The 13,151-nt window shown below is 36.5% G+C and overlaps 1 protein-coding gene across 1 annotated transcript in view; it reads right to left on the bottom strand.

The window, feature by feature from the left end:
- Positions 1 to 118: 118 nt before the first annotated feature.
- Positions 119 to 13,151, bottom strand: part of LOC117117343 — a 23,628-nt gene continuing 10,595 nt past the window's right edge. Inside the window, exons 8-23 of the mRNA XM_033261617.1 lie at positions 12,191 to 12,446; positions 11,304 to 11,398; positions 10,517 to 10,759; positions 9,014 to 9,805; positions 8,496 to 8,591; positions 8,237 to 8,407; positions 7,481 to 7,606; positions 7,026 to 7,180; positions 6,054 to 6,126; positions 5,526 to 5,777; positions 5,201 to 5,309; positions 4,076 to 4,300; positions 3,566 to 3,659; positions 2,912 to 3,034; positions 1,643 to 1,789; positions 119 to 1,188 (exon numbers count right to left, since the gene is read on the bottom strand). Of these exons, the coding sequence (XP_033117508.1) occupies positions 208 to 1,188; positions 1,643 to 1,789; positions 2,912 to 3,034; positions 3,566 to 3,659; positions 4,076 to 4,300; positions 5,201 to 5,309; positions 5,526 to 5,777; positions 6,054 to 6,126; positions 7,026 to 7,180; positions 7,481 to 7,606; positions 8,237 to 8,407; positions 8,496 to 8,591; positions 9,014 to 9,805; positions 10,517 to 10,759; positions 11,304 to 11,398; positions 12,191 to 12,446 (3,938 nt within the window). The 3' untranslated portion in view covers positions 119 to 207. The remainder of the gene's footprint in view (positions 1,189 to 1,642; positions 1,790 to 2,911; positions 3,035 to 3,565; positions 3,660 to 4,075; positions 4,301 to 5,200; positions 5,310 to 5,525; positions 5,778 to 6,053; positions 6,127 to 7,025; positions 7,181 to 7,480; positions 7,607 to 8,236; positions 8,408 to 8,495; positions 8,592 to 9,013; positions 9,806 to 10,516; positions 10,760 to 11,303; positions 11,399 to 12,190; positions 12,447 to 13,151) is intronic.

Here is a 13,151-nt window from a genome sequence, read left to right as displayed (position 1 = left end):
ACTGTATAGTCATGATACGCCTATATATGGTCATGATGTGATGCCAACATGACCATATTTAAGCATGTTATGTTTTTGTCAAATCATTTGGTAGTCTGGACAGGTCCTAATGTAGGTTCAGATGTATGCTGATATGTTAATATAACATTATAGATACTGATAAAAATACTTTGTAGTATTTTTGAATTAACTGGTGGGGTTTAAGCCTCAGTTCTCCTTACCTCCTCTAGATGTAAGTGGTAAATCCTGCCCTAGCCAGTCCAACCCTGTATTGGCGTATCTCTCCGCTTTCAAAGGCCACTCAAAATCTGTATCCAACTGCTCTCCAATCAAATTACTCCATTTGCCATCTTCCTGCTTAAGATGTTGCCTCTGGCCAGATTGACTACTCAATATGTTCATCGTACTGGTTTCCAGCTTCCATTTTTCATGGCTTCCATAAGGTAGGTTGTACATCATGCATTTCTGGTCCGACCTATCATTCTCAGTGACCATGCTGTTATCATAATGTTGGTGACACGCCACTTTCTCGCCATCATTTAACTTCAAATACTTATTTGAGTACTGACTGCCTATTCCAAATTCATCTTCATACAGGTCATTGAATTTTGGTTGGTGAAATGATTTGGAATTCGGGCCGCAGTTAACAAGATTGTTCCAAGACCCATGATAGTTGACCTGTTCATATGTTACACTGCCAACATTGCAGGTATCGAAGACTGGATCGTTGAATGTTTGTAGATCATTGGTTGGATTCATCATCATCCTAGATGGAAAGTTCCAATGATCTCTTGCTGTTGGGATTGAATAGTACCGGTCTTGAATTGACTCCGAGTCAAGATGGTGCTTTTTACTAGGTTGCTTGTGTGGAAAAATGTTAGAATCTAAAATATTATTTGTGAATTCCTTTTTAGTTGTGCTTTGATTACCTGGTGATGCAAACATGCCATATCTGGCATTGAACTGGTTTTTTGAAGTTGAATATTCATAAGATGTGTGGTGAGGCTCCATTTTTACCTCTGTGTTGACAGTAGAAAATTTGCTGGCATGAGTTGGTGTAATGCCTCCTCTTCTATCTGTTACTGTTTCTTCAGTAAAAGTTGTGTCAGTAAATGGAATGGTCTGTTTTATTGAGAGTTCTAAGTTCGGTTTCTTATCTTCATCGCAATGCAAAATTGAATGTAGCACCTGTGAAGAAATGAAAGTGGTAGAATTACTGTCAGCCTGATTTATATACAGTAACTTCCAATAGTATGTTGTGCATATTACAAGCAGTTCACGCAAAGTTCTACTTATGTGGTGTATCTATGAAGGAGCCTGAAGAAAGGTTTTCTCCCCAGGCTGCTCTCTCCCACACTGAGGAGAAACCCGGGAAAATATGAAGTGAAATATACTGTAGAACCCAGCTAGCACATTTCTCCCTGTAGCCCACCCCCACTCCTCACTTTCGCATATCTTCCATCATATCAGACCCCCATGGCCATACTCATAACTACTGGGTACACACCTCTGAGAGTGTACTTGAGATTTTCGTTTTCATTGAATAAAGTAATATTAAGTGTATTTACCTTTCCAGCATTTTTTTTCTAGATCTGAAAAGCTAAGAAAATGAGAACAGAAATATAAAGCAATTGTTTATCACCTCAAGGACTTTCGTTGGTAACCAATGAAAGACTTCAATCATGGATGGTAATGTCATCTTGAAGATGCTCTTAAGACAATGGGAGAACAGAATTTTCTGAGCACTGATGGAGTTGAAACAAGGTAATGAAAGAAGAAATTTTTCCTGCTGCAAATGATAAAAAAATAGAACGAAAATGAAAGGTAATAGTTAGAATTTGGGAGGTGGGGGGGGGCAGGTTGGCTCTGGTCCACTTTTTGGAAAGTCAAAAAAAAATTATAAAAAAAGAAAGAAAGAAAAAGAAAAAAAAAATTGATCGCCCAAAACACCTCAGAGGTTATTTTCGGGCATCTAGAAAATTTTCAGGCATCCCCTAGGGTAGTGTTATCTCAATATTTCCCCCTTTTGGGCCCCCCCATTCGGACATCTCTGGATACACCCCTGCTTATGTTGCTGTCATAAGTCAAAATAATTTGGAAACTATCCAAAAGTTTGAAGAATGTGCATGAAAGCTGATTTATTTTAACCATTATGGAATTTAATGGTAAATAATTTATACTATGGTGAAACACTGAAAAGATAAAATAAAATGGAAATTTTTGTAAATGTAATAATTAAATACAAATTTTTGATGTACTTATTTTCTTTAAACTTCAATTTTCTATTTTCTTAATGATTTTGGTGTTTCTCTTGTATTTCAAATGGGTTTTTCAATTTTAATTTGATTGTGATCAAGTTCAATTTTAATTTTGATTTGAAAATAGTGAATTACAGTGCTTAATTTTTTTGTAAATTGAATTAACTGATAATTTCCAAGGAGGTAGAGATTGAAATATTTTTTCAGTTTGCAATGAAAGGATTCAGTTCTGATTTACAGACTTTTCACTATGAAAATCGCATTTATGAATTTTAGTACCTCAACAATCACTGTATGGTTTTATAGATCATGTGCAGAATATGGTACGGTACTTTATGTACTGTAATTTATAATTACAATATTGTACATGCTAGGGATGGTGACAGTGGGAGACTGGAGAGCAGGACCTCCATCTGGGGGCCCCAGGACACCCATCTGGGAGAGTTTATGAGAATGCAAATTGATCAAAATAAGCCTTTTAAATTTCTAAACTTAGATTCGCCCCTTAGATGCTCTCATCAGGACATTAAACTCCCTGTGGAGGACATCAGTTCCCCTTCTGCCATTGGGCAAAATCCTTGTGCCACCACTGGTATACACATAGATATACAGTTCAACATAATCAAAGTCTGTGTTATAAACTTTGAATGCACCTTGCTCATCGTCTCAGATAACCAATTCTCTGACGTGTTCCATATTGAACTGCTTTCCATCGAAGCATCTGATATTGACCTCACTATCTTGGCTGTTTGTTCATTACCGTAACAATATAATACCTGTCAATGAAAAGGGGTAATTGTTAACATTTTTTTTTTTATCTTGATTAGAGACCATTCACAGTCATAAACATTTTTCTATGGTTCCTGATTCTTTTACTTCATAAGTCACTTAAATGAAATATTGTTATTTGTTTTCTTTTTTTTAAAATAATTCTTCAGTTGTCCACATTCTAATTGGAAATCAAAAATTTGGGCTGGGGACCTGCAACAGCTGTAGTACAGCGCTACCCACCTTAGCTACCTAAACCTGTCTAACACTCAATATGAAGGTTGCTCAAGGAGCCAAGCAATCAGATTCCAATTAAAACCTGACGCTGGCCAGGTTTGACCTGGGCTCCTTCAGCACAAGAAGCAGGAACAATACCTCTCAGACAGCCGCTTAGCTCAGCATTAACCCAATGATCAAATCAATTTTAAAATGTCTTTAACAATTAAATAAATGGTAGGAGAAAACGATAAGATAGAGAAGTTTATGCTACAGTAAGTACTATGGATATGTGAATTCTATTAAACATTGAAAGTATTTACCTTGACTTCATAATCCATTGCTGACGGTGAATACTGGGAGGTTACTGCATGGAGACGAGCTAGGTTATTAACAGTGTGGCCTGAATAAGTGTAGCTAGTCAAACAGAAGAAATGCATGGACATTTTAAGTGTTTACAACCAAAGCTATACATCCATAATCAGTGGCAGATTCAAGGAAGATGGGTGGGGGAGCAGCCAGCCTGGGCCCCTAAAGCTTTCAATAACTATTTAAACTACTTTCAATAACTATTTAACTATTTAAATAATGAAGAAAAAAAGAAAATTATATTCAAATTTAAGCCTGAGAGTGCCATTTCCAGCCATCTAGAGGTCTCATAATCATACATTTTCTTACCTCAGCCTCAACTATCTGTGAAAGTTCCTCCCTGCCCCTCCCCCCTATATTTTTAAATTGCTGGATCTGCCATTGATAATTTATGAAATGTATATTTTTTTAAATGTTTAAAACATTTAGGTGCAAACTGATTGAGAAGATGTTTTGAGCTTCACCTTGTTGATGCATCATTGTTGCATACAAGAACAGTACAATGGCAACACTGGAGGCTTAGTCCAGCTATCCTGTTGATAACAGACTCAGCAGCATTAGATTCGGTCAACTGCTTTACTGGAAGCAGAACAATACAGGTTGTTTCATTGATGACGATGTCTGGGAATGGCTGGCAGATGGAGGAAGATTGTTTGAGGTAATCTCGTTCCAGAACTTGAATGTTAAATCTTGAAAAGTTTATATGCAAGAGATGAAAAGATTAAAATCATGCTTGACTTATTATTTGACAACATTGTAACTTACCGTAAAACCTTAAATTGAAGCCTTTGGATGGGCTTGTTTACGAGATGGGCTTCTTTTCGAGGCTACTTTTGTAAAGTAAAGAGGGAGGCTTCTTTTCAAAAGGAATGCTGTAAATTTTGTGGATTTGTACTATAAAACAATAAATAAGGCCACTGTAACATCAATCTGTATCATGTAGTGTATTTACCTGGCATTAAATCACCTAAACTACTGTATAAACCAAGCTTGTATTTAATTTATTTTGTTTTTGTACTGTACAATCTCGAAAAGAAGCCTAAGCTATCTCCAAAAGAAGCCCACTGGCTTCTTTTCGAGATGGGCTTCTTTTCGAGGCTAATTTTGCAAACTAAAGAGGGGGCCCCTTTAATTCGAGATGGGCTTCATCTCGAGATTAAGCCCACTGGGCATCATTTATTGATAATGATTTTTCCCCATACTGTTATTGCCGAGCTAGCTATTATTGTATGGATTAAATTCAAGTTATTACGATTTCTACTGGTCAGTAGGAGTCTCGCGAAAATTGTAATGCCCAGCATTTCGGTGAGCAAGCAAATCCTCTCACCAAAATATATTTGCATTTTGTACTAATATTAATAATTATCTCCCTGAAATGGCTTCTCCAAACATGGGGGCATGGGTCCGATGTAATGATGCTATTATTTTGTCAACCATGTTTTTCTTTTCTCATTAGCATGTTGACTATAATTTTCCAACTAGGGCCTATGTCTACCTTCAAAGCCAGGCCCGATTCTATACAGTTGCTTCCCAACCAGGTCTGACAGTAAGCGTAGCTCACAAGCCTTCCTAGATGTACTAGCACTAACCTTGCTTCTAGAAGGTGTAGAAGCTCATGGTTTGAAGTAACAGTACTTGAGCCTATGATTGTGTGTACCACATCCTTTGCCTCCTCCAGTGGTTTTGTGGGTTGTGCATCTATAATAACAATTACTAATGTTTACATTTTATGTACCCTGCCCATCAATTAATTTATCAAGTTTTCCAAGGGTGGACTGTCAAGCCAAAGAAAAAACGTAGAATTTTCATTTAACTAAATATTATTCGAAATGTATAAACATATGAATGGCGTCAAAAAATATGTCATTCTAAATTTCATTGTGCTGTATAAATTATAAGAACACAAATTCTTACTGTGACGTTCAGACAAATTATCAGATGGCCACCTAATCTTAAGAGCAATATATCTTATATTCTGTCTCAGACACATCTGTTTCCAAGGCGATTGGTGTTGGTCCTCGTATTCAACAATGAGGGAGAAATGAGCCCAGGGGAAGTCGTCGCTGATCTGCATCTCCTTTAATACCAGGCAGTTGCAGTGGTCTAGTTGAGATGATATATTACTATAGCTGCTACTAGCTTGTTGCATGTCTTTGCATACAAAACCTGAAATTTCATTTTTTTTTTCAATTAATTTTTGTTTTAGATTACCATTTGTTTTCATATTTTTTTTTTTTCATATGATAGGCACCATACCTATCTTTTCATAGTCTGGCAGATGGAAATTCATTATAGACACATTTTATTATAATTTAAATATATTGTTGTCAGCCTATACTTCTAATGATAGATCTTCTGAATACAGGCCTACATAAAGTTGTTGAACTTGTATAATATATCATGGTTGATACATATAACTAATGAAATAGACATGGTACTTGCATGTTAAAGAACCAATAGCTCTGCAGATAGAGTTGACCAAGCTGGGGGCATCATATGACACAATAACCAGTATCTATTGAATAAAGTATGTTTTAGACAACAGCTCATTGTACCCTCTAGTGCTTAGCTAGGTGATGATCACAAATATTGTAATGATGATGATGACAAATGCTGACCAGTGGCATACCAAAAAGGCTTGAGGCCTCTTGCTAAGGCTTCTTTGTTTGGGCCTTACTACCCTGAGGACTTATGGAGGGGGGGGGCACAAAGTTCCCCTTCCTGTCCACTTCTGAATTTTTTGTTTTAATGGCACGACAAGTGATGTTTTTTACACATTCTGCTGCTTAGGTCCCTGTGTGGCCAATTTAGGTCCCATGGTCATGGCAAAAAAGTGCAGATTAATATCCTGGGTCTCTCAAGATCTAGGGTCTCTGACTTTAGTGAGAGATCAGGTGTTATGCTACTGATAAAGGTAATTATACATTATACAGTACATCAGGAAGTATCATCTTGGTATGTGCTCAAACAGAGCGTGATCAATTGCATTGACTGATGTGTCAACCAACTTGTCAGTCATTGTAGTGTTTTTTTTTTTTATAGAACTACAATTTATATACCGCCTTTCACAATCCGCAGATTTTACAAGGCGTTGGCATCATTATTTTCCTGGTCACTAGATACTAAATTGGCAGATCCGCACATTGTGCAAGTTTCTCTGCTCCCTGAGGAGTATCCCTGGTCATTGCTGCTTGAATGCGTACAACCCATACATTCAATGCCATACCATCCTACCAGGTACCCATTTATACTCCTGGGTGGAGAGTGGCAAACGTAATTAAGTGCCTTGCCCAAGGACACAAGCAATGCGACGAGCATTAGTCTCGAACTGCTGATCTCACAATCCGAAGTCCAACACCTTACACGCTGCGCCACACGCTCCAGTGTGTGCTTTACATAATTTTTTGCCCAAACCTTTGGCTCCAGATCACTTCCTTCCTTAGTTATCTTGCGAGTGTACCAGTTCTGGAGCTGTACCACCAGCTCTGTGATCTTGGGAGACTGGACATGCTCCTTATCAAGTCTGTGCAATGTAATAATCATGCTCTGTGTCAGATGGCACAGCTCATCTGTATTACAAAAAACACAAGGCAATAAATATAATACACATTTTAAATGTTGACCCTAGAAAAAGTTACTTACAATTTACATGCAACAGTAATGAAATATTTAAGTAAAGTATTGTTTATTAATGTCTCACCCTTGTACAAATGCCAGCAAATACTGACTTATGAAAGACTTTTACGTATAAAAAAAATAGGCATGGAATATGACAACCACCACTGCTACCAAACCATGACCATCACCAGTCATTACCACAACCACCACCACTCATCCTTACTGCTTAACTGCCATTTTTGCAGACTTACCATGAATGATGTGTTTGTATTTCTCTTTAAGAGCTCTGAGGTGAAGGCATGCTGTAGCAAGATCACAGTGATATAACAGGCCAGCAGAAGAAACCAAAGCATGGAGTAGAACAGTTAACTTGTACTCTGCAAGAGAGAGAGGGGTAAATATAGTTAAGAGAGCTTAATGGAAGTGAATTGGTACTGGTACGGGTATTTGCGTCTCTTCCTTGCGGTTATAAAACGCATTCTTTTCCCTGGTCATTGGGTCAACATGCTAAGTCTTGCTGACCGTAATCAGCGCAGGAGCAGGTAACCCCACCAGGTACCCATTTATACTCCTGGGTGGAGAAAAGCAATGCAGATAAAGTGGCTTGTTTAATGACATACTGTAAGATAAAGGCGCAGGGAGGGATTGAAACCCCGACCTCGAGGTTGGAAACCAAACCGTACCTCTGTGCCAAACCGCTTCTACATTTTAGCATTCCTTACATACTGTATATATATATTTTAAATAATAAGCTAACAAAAACATAACTAAGTATAAACTCATAAGTCAGATATTATGACACATATATAATAATCATAATAAAATTTAAGGTGGTGTAGCGGTTTTGCACAGTGGAAATGGTTTGGTTTCTAAACCTTGAGGTTGGGATTTCAATCCTTCACTGTGATTTTTACTTGTGTCCTTAATCAAGGCACGTTATCTACATTGCTTCAGTGTAGCTGCATCAATGGTTCGGCAAGGATTTAAATTTTTATCAAGATTCTTACCATGTTTATTTTTATGCTGTAGTAGATGTTTCTGTTTAAGCATGAAACGTGTAGTGATTGGTTTTAGAGTGTAGAATGTCACACCTTCATCAAGGTGGCCTCCTTCCTTCAAGGACATTATTATAGGATGTGCATACATCTGAATCATATTCATTATTTCTTGGTAGGACTCTGCAAGACCAATTAAAATTTTTTAAAATACATATAATATAATTGATTTTTATTTAGTACAGTGTACAACATAACACAACATTCTCACCTGGAAGACTGATTTCTATGATTTTGATTTTCGTCTTCTTTTGTCTTTCCTTAGTAGGATTTTCATCCTTGCGTGTTTTTTTTGGAGTGCATGAACCTGAAAAAGAAAGACCATAGAACTGACTTATTACAATGTATCAGTATGGAAAACAAATTAAATGAAATGAGTAAATGAATAATCATACTAAATACAGGTATAAGAATAGTTTTGGTTTCCTGAATATTTAAACTTAAAATTTAACTCAGTGTCGTCAAATAGAGGTGTGTTTATAGAAGTACTAACTTTCAATTGGTGGATAGATTGATGAATTAATTAATTAATTAATGGATTGATTGAATGAATATTGCTTAGCCTAAAATGAGGCACGGGAGGGGAGGCAACAAATTCTTTACAACAGCATAAATATTTTAAAGATGTATGTTTTTTAGGTAGTATAATACATACTCCAAGTATCCAAATGCACACCATCGTGTTTTGTGAGTTGTTATTATCATCATTATCAAGATTAGGTATCTTACATGTATTCTCCTGACCTTTGTCCTCTGTATTTCTATGCACTTCTTCTGGTACTGTACATGATCTCATCTCCATATTTTCCAACATTTCCCTGCTTTTTGCCTCAATCTTTGTCTCTACAATTTCAAACATTTTTCCACTTTTCTTCACATTTGCTGTACCAATTTTTCTACCTTTTCTTATCATGTAAAAATCTTCAACTGGATTGCCAGTAAAGGGCAAGACGGATTTTTCGATTATTTCTTCATGCAATATTTTTTGTCTTTTGATTTGTTTATCTGATTTTACAAGTGCAAGTTTTTCTTTTTCGTTTTGTTGTTTTTCCACTTCAAGTGAATTTTCATTCCATTCTTTTTCCATATTACATCCTAGCTTTTTGTGTTCATTCCATTGATTTTCCATAACAAGTTCCTTTTCATTCTGTTGTTTTTCCATGTTTGTAAGTTCTAGCATTTCATTTTCATTATTTTTTTGTTTTTCCATATCATATGCTTTCTCATTCCAGTTTTTCTTCATTTCAAGCGATTCACCATCAACTTCTAGTTTTTCATTTTCATTCCATTGTTTTGACAGCTCATTGGTTTGCATTTCTTCTTCACTTTCTTCCTTTTTATTTACGATTGAATCAGCACTTGAAAGATTATCATTCTTAATGATTCCTGATATTGGCATCATAAGATGATCCATTTGGTCTTCAATTAGCATGTGGTCCTTAAGATCTGTTCTTTTTGTAGTACATTTTGGATTCCGCTCTAAATGCTCGTCGTTGTATGTAATCTTGGGTGAGGTAAAATCTATTAAAACAAAGATTAAAATGATTCAAATTAAAATGCTTGATTTATCTCATTTTAATTGACCAATCTTAAAATCACATTAAAAATTACACAACACATGCACCAAGGATTGTCAATAACGAATATCACTGTCCTACTGTGTAGGTGACAATCCCTTACACATGACAAACATACACACATGATGCTTTACACAAACTAAATGTCAATATGAGGTTTAGGGAGTGGAGTTGTTTGGTCGTGAGAAAAAATCCTGCAACACTGACAGGAATTGAACCCATGACCCTGGAATTGGAAGGCAAGCATCTTAACCACTAAGCTATTCAACTTCACAACTTATACAGTATTTACTAAATGAAAGAGAAAATTTAATAAAAGCATTTTCCTCAATTGTATTAGCAAGAGGACTTGATGAGGATGGGAACATAATCACCCCTCACCTATTTTGATGAATACAACAATAAATTTACAAACACAGGAATGCACTATACTCTCCCCACCTTATCATGACCAATAATTCCAATTTCATTACAACAGATAAATAGAACAATCAGTCGTGCGTATTTGTCTCTCCCTGCTCCATTTTGACAAATAATTTCCGATTTCATTACTACAATATAATTATAAAACAGCAGCCATGCACATATATCCCCTCCCTGCCCCTGGGATTATACTGTAAATCCTGGATCAATTCTGTTTAATTTGCCAACTAACCTTCAGTGTATTCCAAAGGAAAGAATTCTTCAACAACCGACAGTGGTTTGATATCGGTGTCTGGTTTACTGCCAAATGATTCTGGCGAAAAATTCCTATCCACAACTTCAAGGCTTGACAAAGCAATGGGATCCCATGTTAAACTCAGCTCCAAGTCCCCACTGCACTGCTCGTTTCTTGCATTCAGTAATAACTTAGCTTCGTCAATTAAGTTTGTAAGCACTAGTTGGTCGGTGACAGGTACTGAAATTATGATATTTAAAGTATTTGGGTATAAAGTAAAGGGTATGTTCTGCTTCTTGTGTTAAAGAGCCTAGTTCAAACCCAGCCAGTGTCTGGTTTTAATTGGTGTCTCATCAGTTCCTCAATTAAGGCTCATATGAATTAGGCGAAATAAAGGGCAATGTATATACATAAATATCTGAAGCAAAAAAAATTACCATATTTGTGACCTAGCAGCCCACCCCCACTTCAAGACTCTTGGAAACGCCACCGTCTGTTACACTGTTAATAAATTAACCATATATAAACTCTTTCAAACATGCAGATGGCTGGCCAGACCATTAGTCAGAATTGATGCATGACAACAACTCTCAAAACTCCAGAAACTACTAGCAAGTTGTATGTTTTTTATCTTTCTCTTGGCTATGTTTATCGTTATGAAGAATATCAGATGCTTTTTAACACAGTGTCTTGTGCGACTGTAGGTGAAATTCTTATCAAAGTTACAACACTGTCTTTAAATTGTACTGTAGAAATATGTGACAGGCAGCAGACAAATGGTTACCTTTTATAATCAGTGATGCGATGTCTTTAAAAAACTTCTCTCTGGTCCACATCACTTGGCTCAGTTTTTCCATTCTTTGTGGTGACATCAATACCCTTTAAAAAAACAAAGAACATTTTATCTAAAAGAAAGACTATGTGCAGTACGATCAATTGAAAATTTGAAAGTACATAGCTTCCTTAAATAAGAAAAGGATTTTAACCACCAGTTTAAAATTAGGCTGGTTTTTGGACAATACATTTGCAATAGTAATAGAAAATTGAAGAACTGCAATCCAACCGGCTCTGCCCCTAGCCCCAGTTGGGGTGGAAGCAGGATTTGGCGGTAGGGGGTGCATGAGAGTTTATATCACCTCAGCCACACCATAGTTGGGGGTGGAAACATTTTGAGAATAAAGACCTCTAGGTGCAGGGAAATTGCACTCTCATACATTAAAAATCTTACTGGTAAATCATATCAACAATACAATTACAATACAACAATTTTTTTCTTAATACAATCTAGGGAGGTGAAATCGCTGTCTGCACCCACTTGCATCCTCCCCAGCCCAGATGGTTCGTTTTTGCATACCCCTGCACTCTCCCAATGGCAATTATGACTAAGGTCCTGCAGACACACTTGAAAGTAATGCTTGATTCAATTAGACAAAATATGCTTGAGAAAATTTATCAAGCATCCTATGCTACTTTGTATTTTGTGAAGCTGCATCCTTCTAACATTAGCACATGTTCCGTGTAGTAAGGAGCTTTGCTGCAGCCTTTTTCATGCAGGCTTTAAGCCTCAGGGTTGGGAGTTCAAAACATCGAATTATTATATTTTTACGTATTCTTCATTAAATTAATTTATTGATAATTTTATTATTAATTATTTACAAGATATTTTCTTACGGGAACTGGAATGGTGACAATATTTCTTTTTCTAGTGCTTCCATCATTTCTTGATGACTGGTTGGCATCTGGGTGGTATCACTCTGGGATGGGGATTCAAGAACAGCATCTTCATGAAGGTATTTCCTCTGTTGATGTTTGCTGGACTCGTTTATGAGGATGAAAATTTCCTCTGGTGTCCTTGACACCATATGCTGTTGACCTGTGTCATAATTCTCACTGAGTGTTTGCTGTGTTACTCCGAGTTTGCTCATGTCTATAAATACAGTTAGTACAATTGTAACATATCATAAATTCTGTTACCAATAACTAAATACTTTCTCTCTTATGAGGCCTTATAAAGAGACTTTTAATTTAATAGTCAGATTCCATTCTTTGTTATGTAGAAGTCTATAGGATATTGATCAGTAACAATAGACCCCTTTCGGTGTTTACATTGGCAGCATCTGGTAGGCAAAAGATTATAGAACAAATGCACAGGAAATTAGGATACTGGCTATCTCTTTTTTGTGCCAAAAATATGAAAGCTACATGGATGAAATAGTTATATATATTGACAAAAAAATAAAAAATAAATCAAAGAAATTATACTTTTTCAATTTTTATTCAATTCAAGTTAAGTTTGTGCTAAAATGGGGGGAAATCGTCCGATTTTAAAGGGGGGGTGCGGGGATGAGACAAGTGGCCATATATTGCTTATTTAACCTTTCCTGAGTTCGGGAAAAATACTTAAAAAATTCAGATTGTTGAGATGTAACGATAATTAGAGAAACAAAACATGATGTGATGAGACGGGAAAATCAGGTGAAAACGAGGCTGATCACTTTTTTCAGTAGCTTGGTAGCATTTTCTAACCAACTCATTAATATTCAAGACCAGTAATTTTTGGCGAGCAACTGATCGAAAAGTCGTCCCGACGATCGAGCAACTAGCCTAGACAATACGTACGTCCAGTAGTGTG

Source organism: Anneissia japonica, unplaced genomic scaffold, assembly GCF_011630105.1.
Source record: "Anneissia japonica isolate Jap-2015-1 unplaced genomic scaffold, ASM1163010v1 scaffold287725_len345208_cov150, whole genome shotgun sequence".
NCBI lineage: Eukaryota > Metazoa > Echinodermata > Crinoidea > Comatulida > Comatulidae > Anneissia > Anneissia japonica.
The sequence above is the reverse complement of the archived record's forward strand: the minus strand, read 5'-3'. Positions and strand labels throughout refer to the sequence as shown.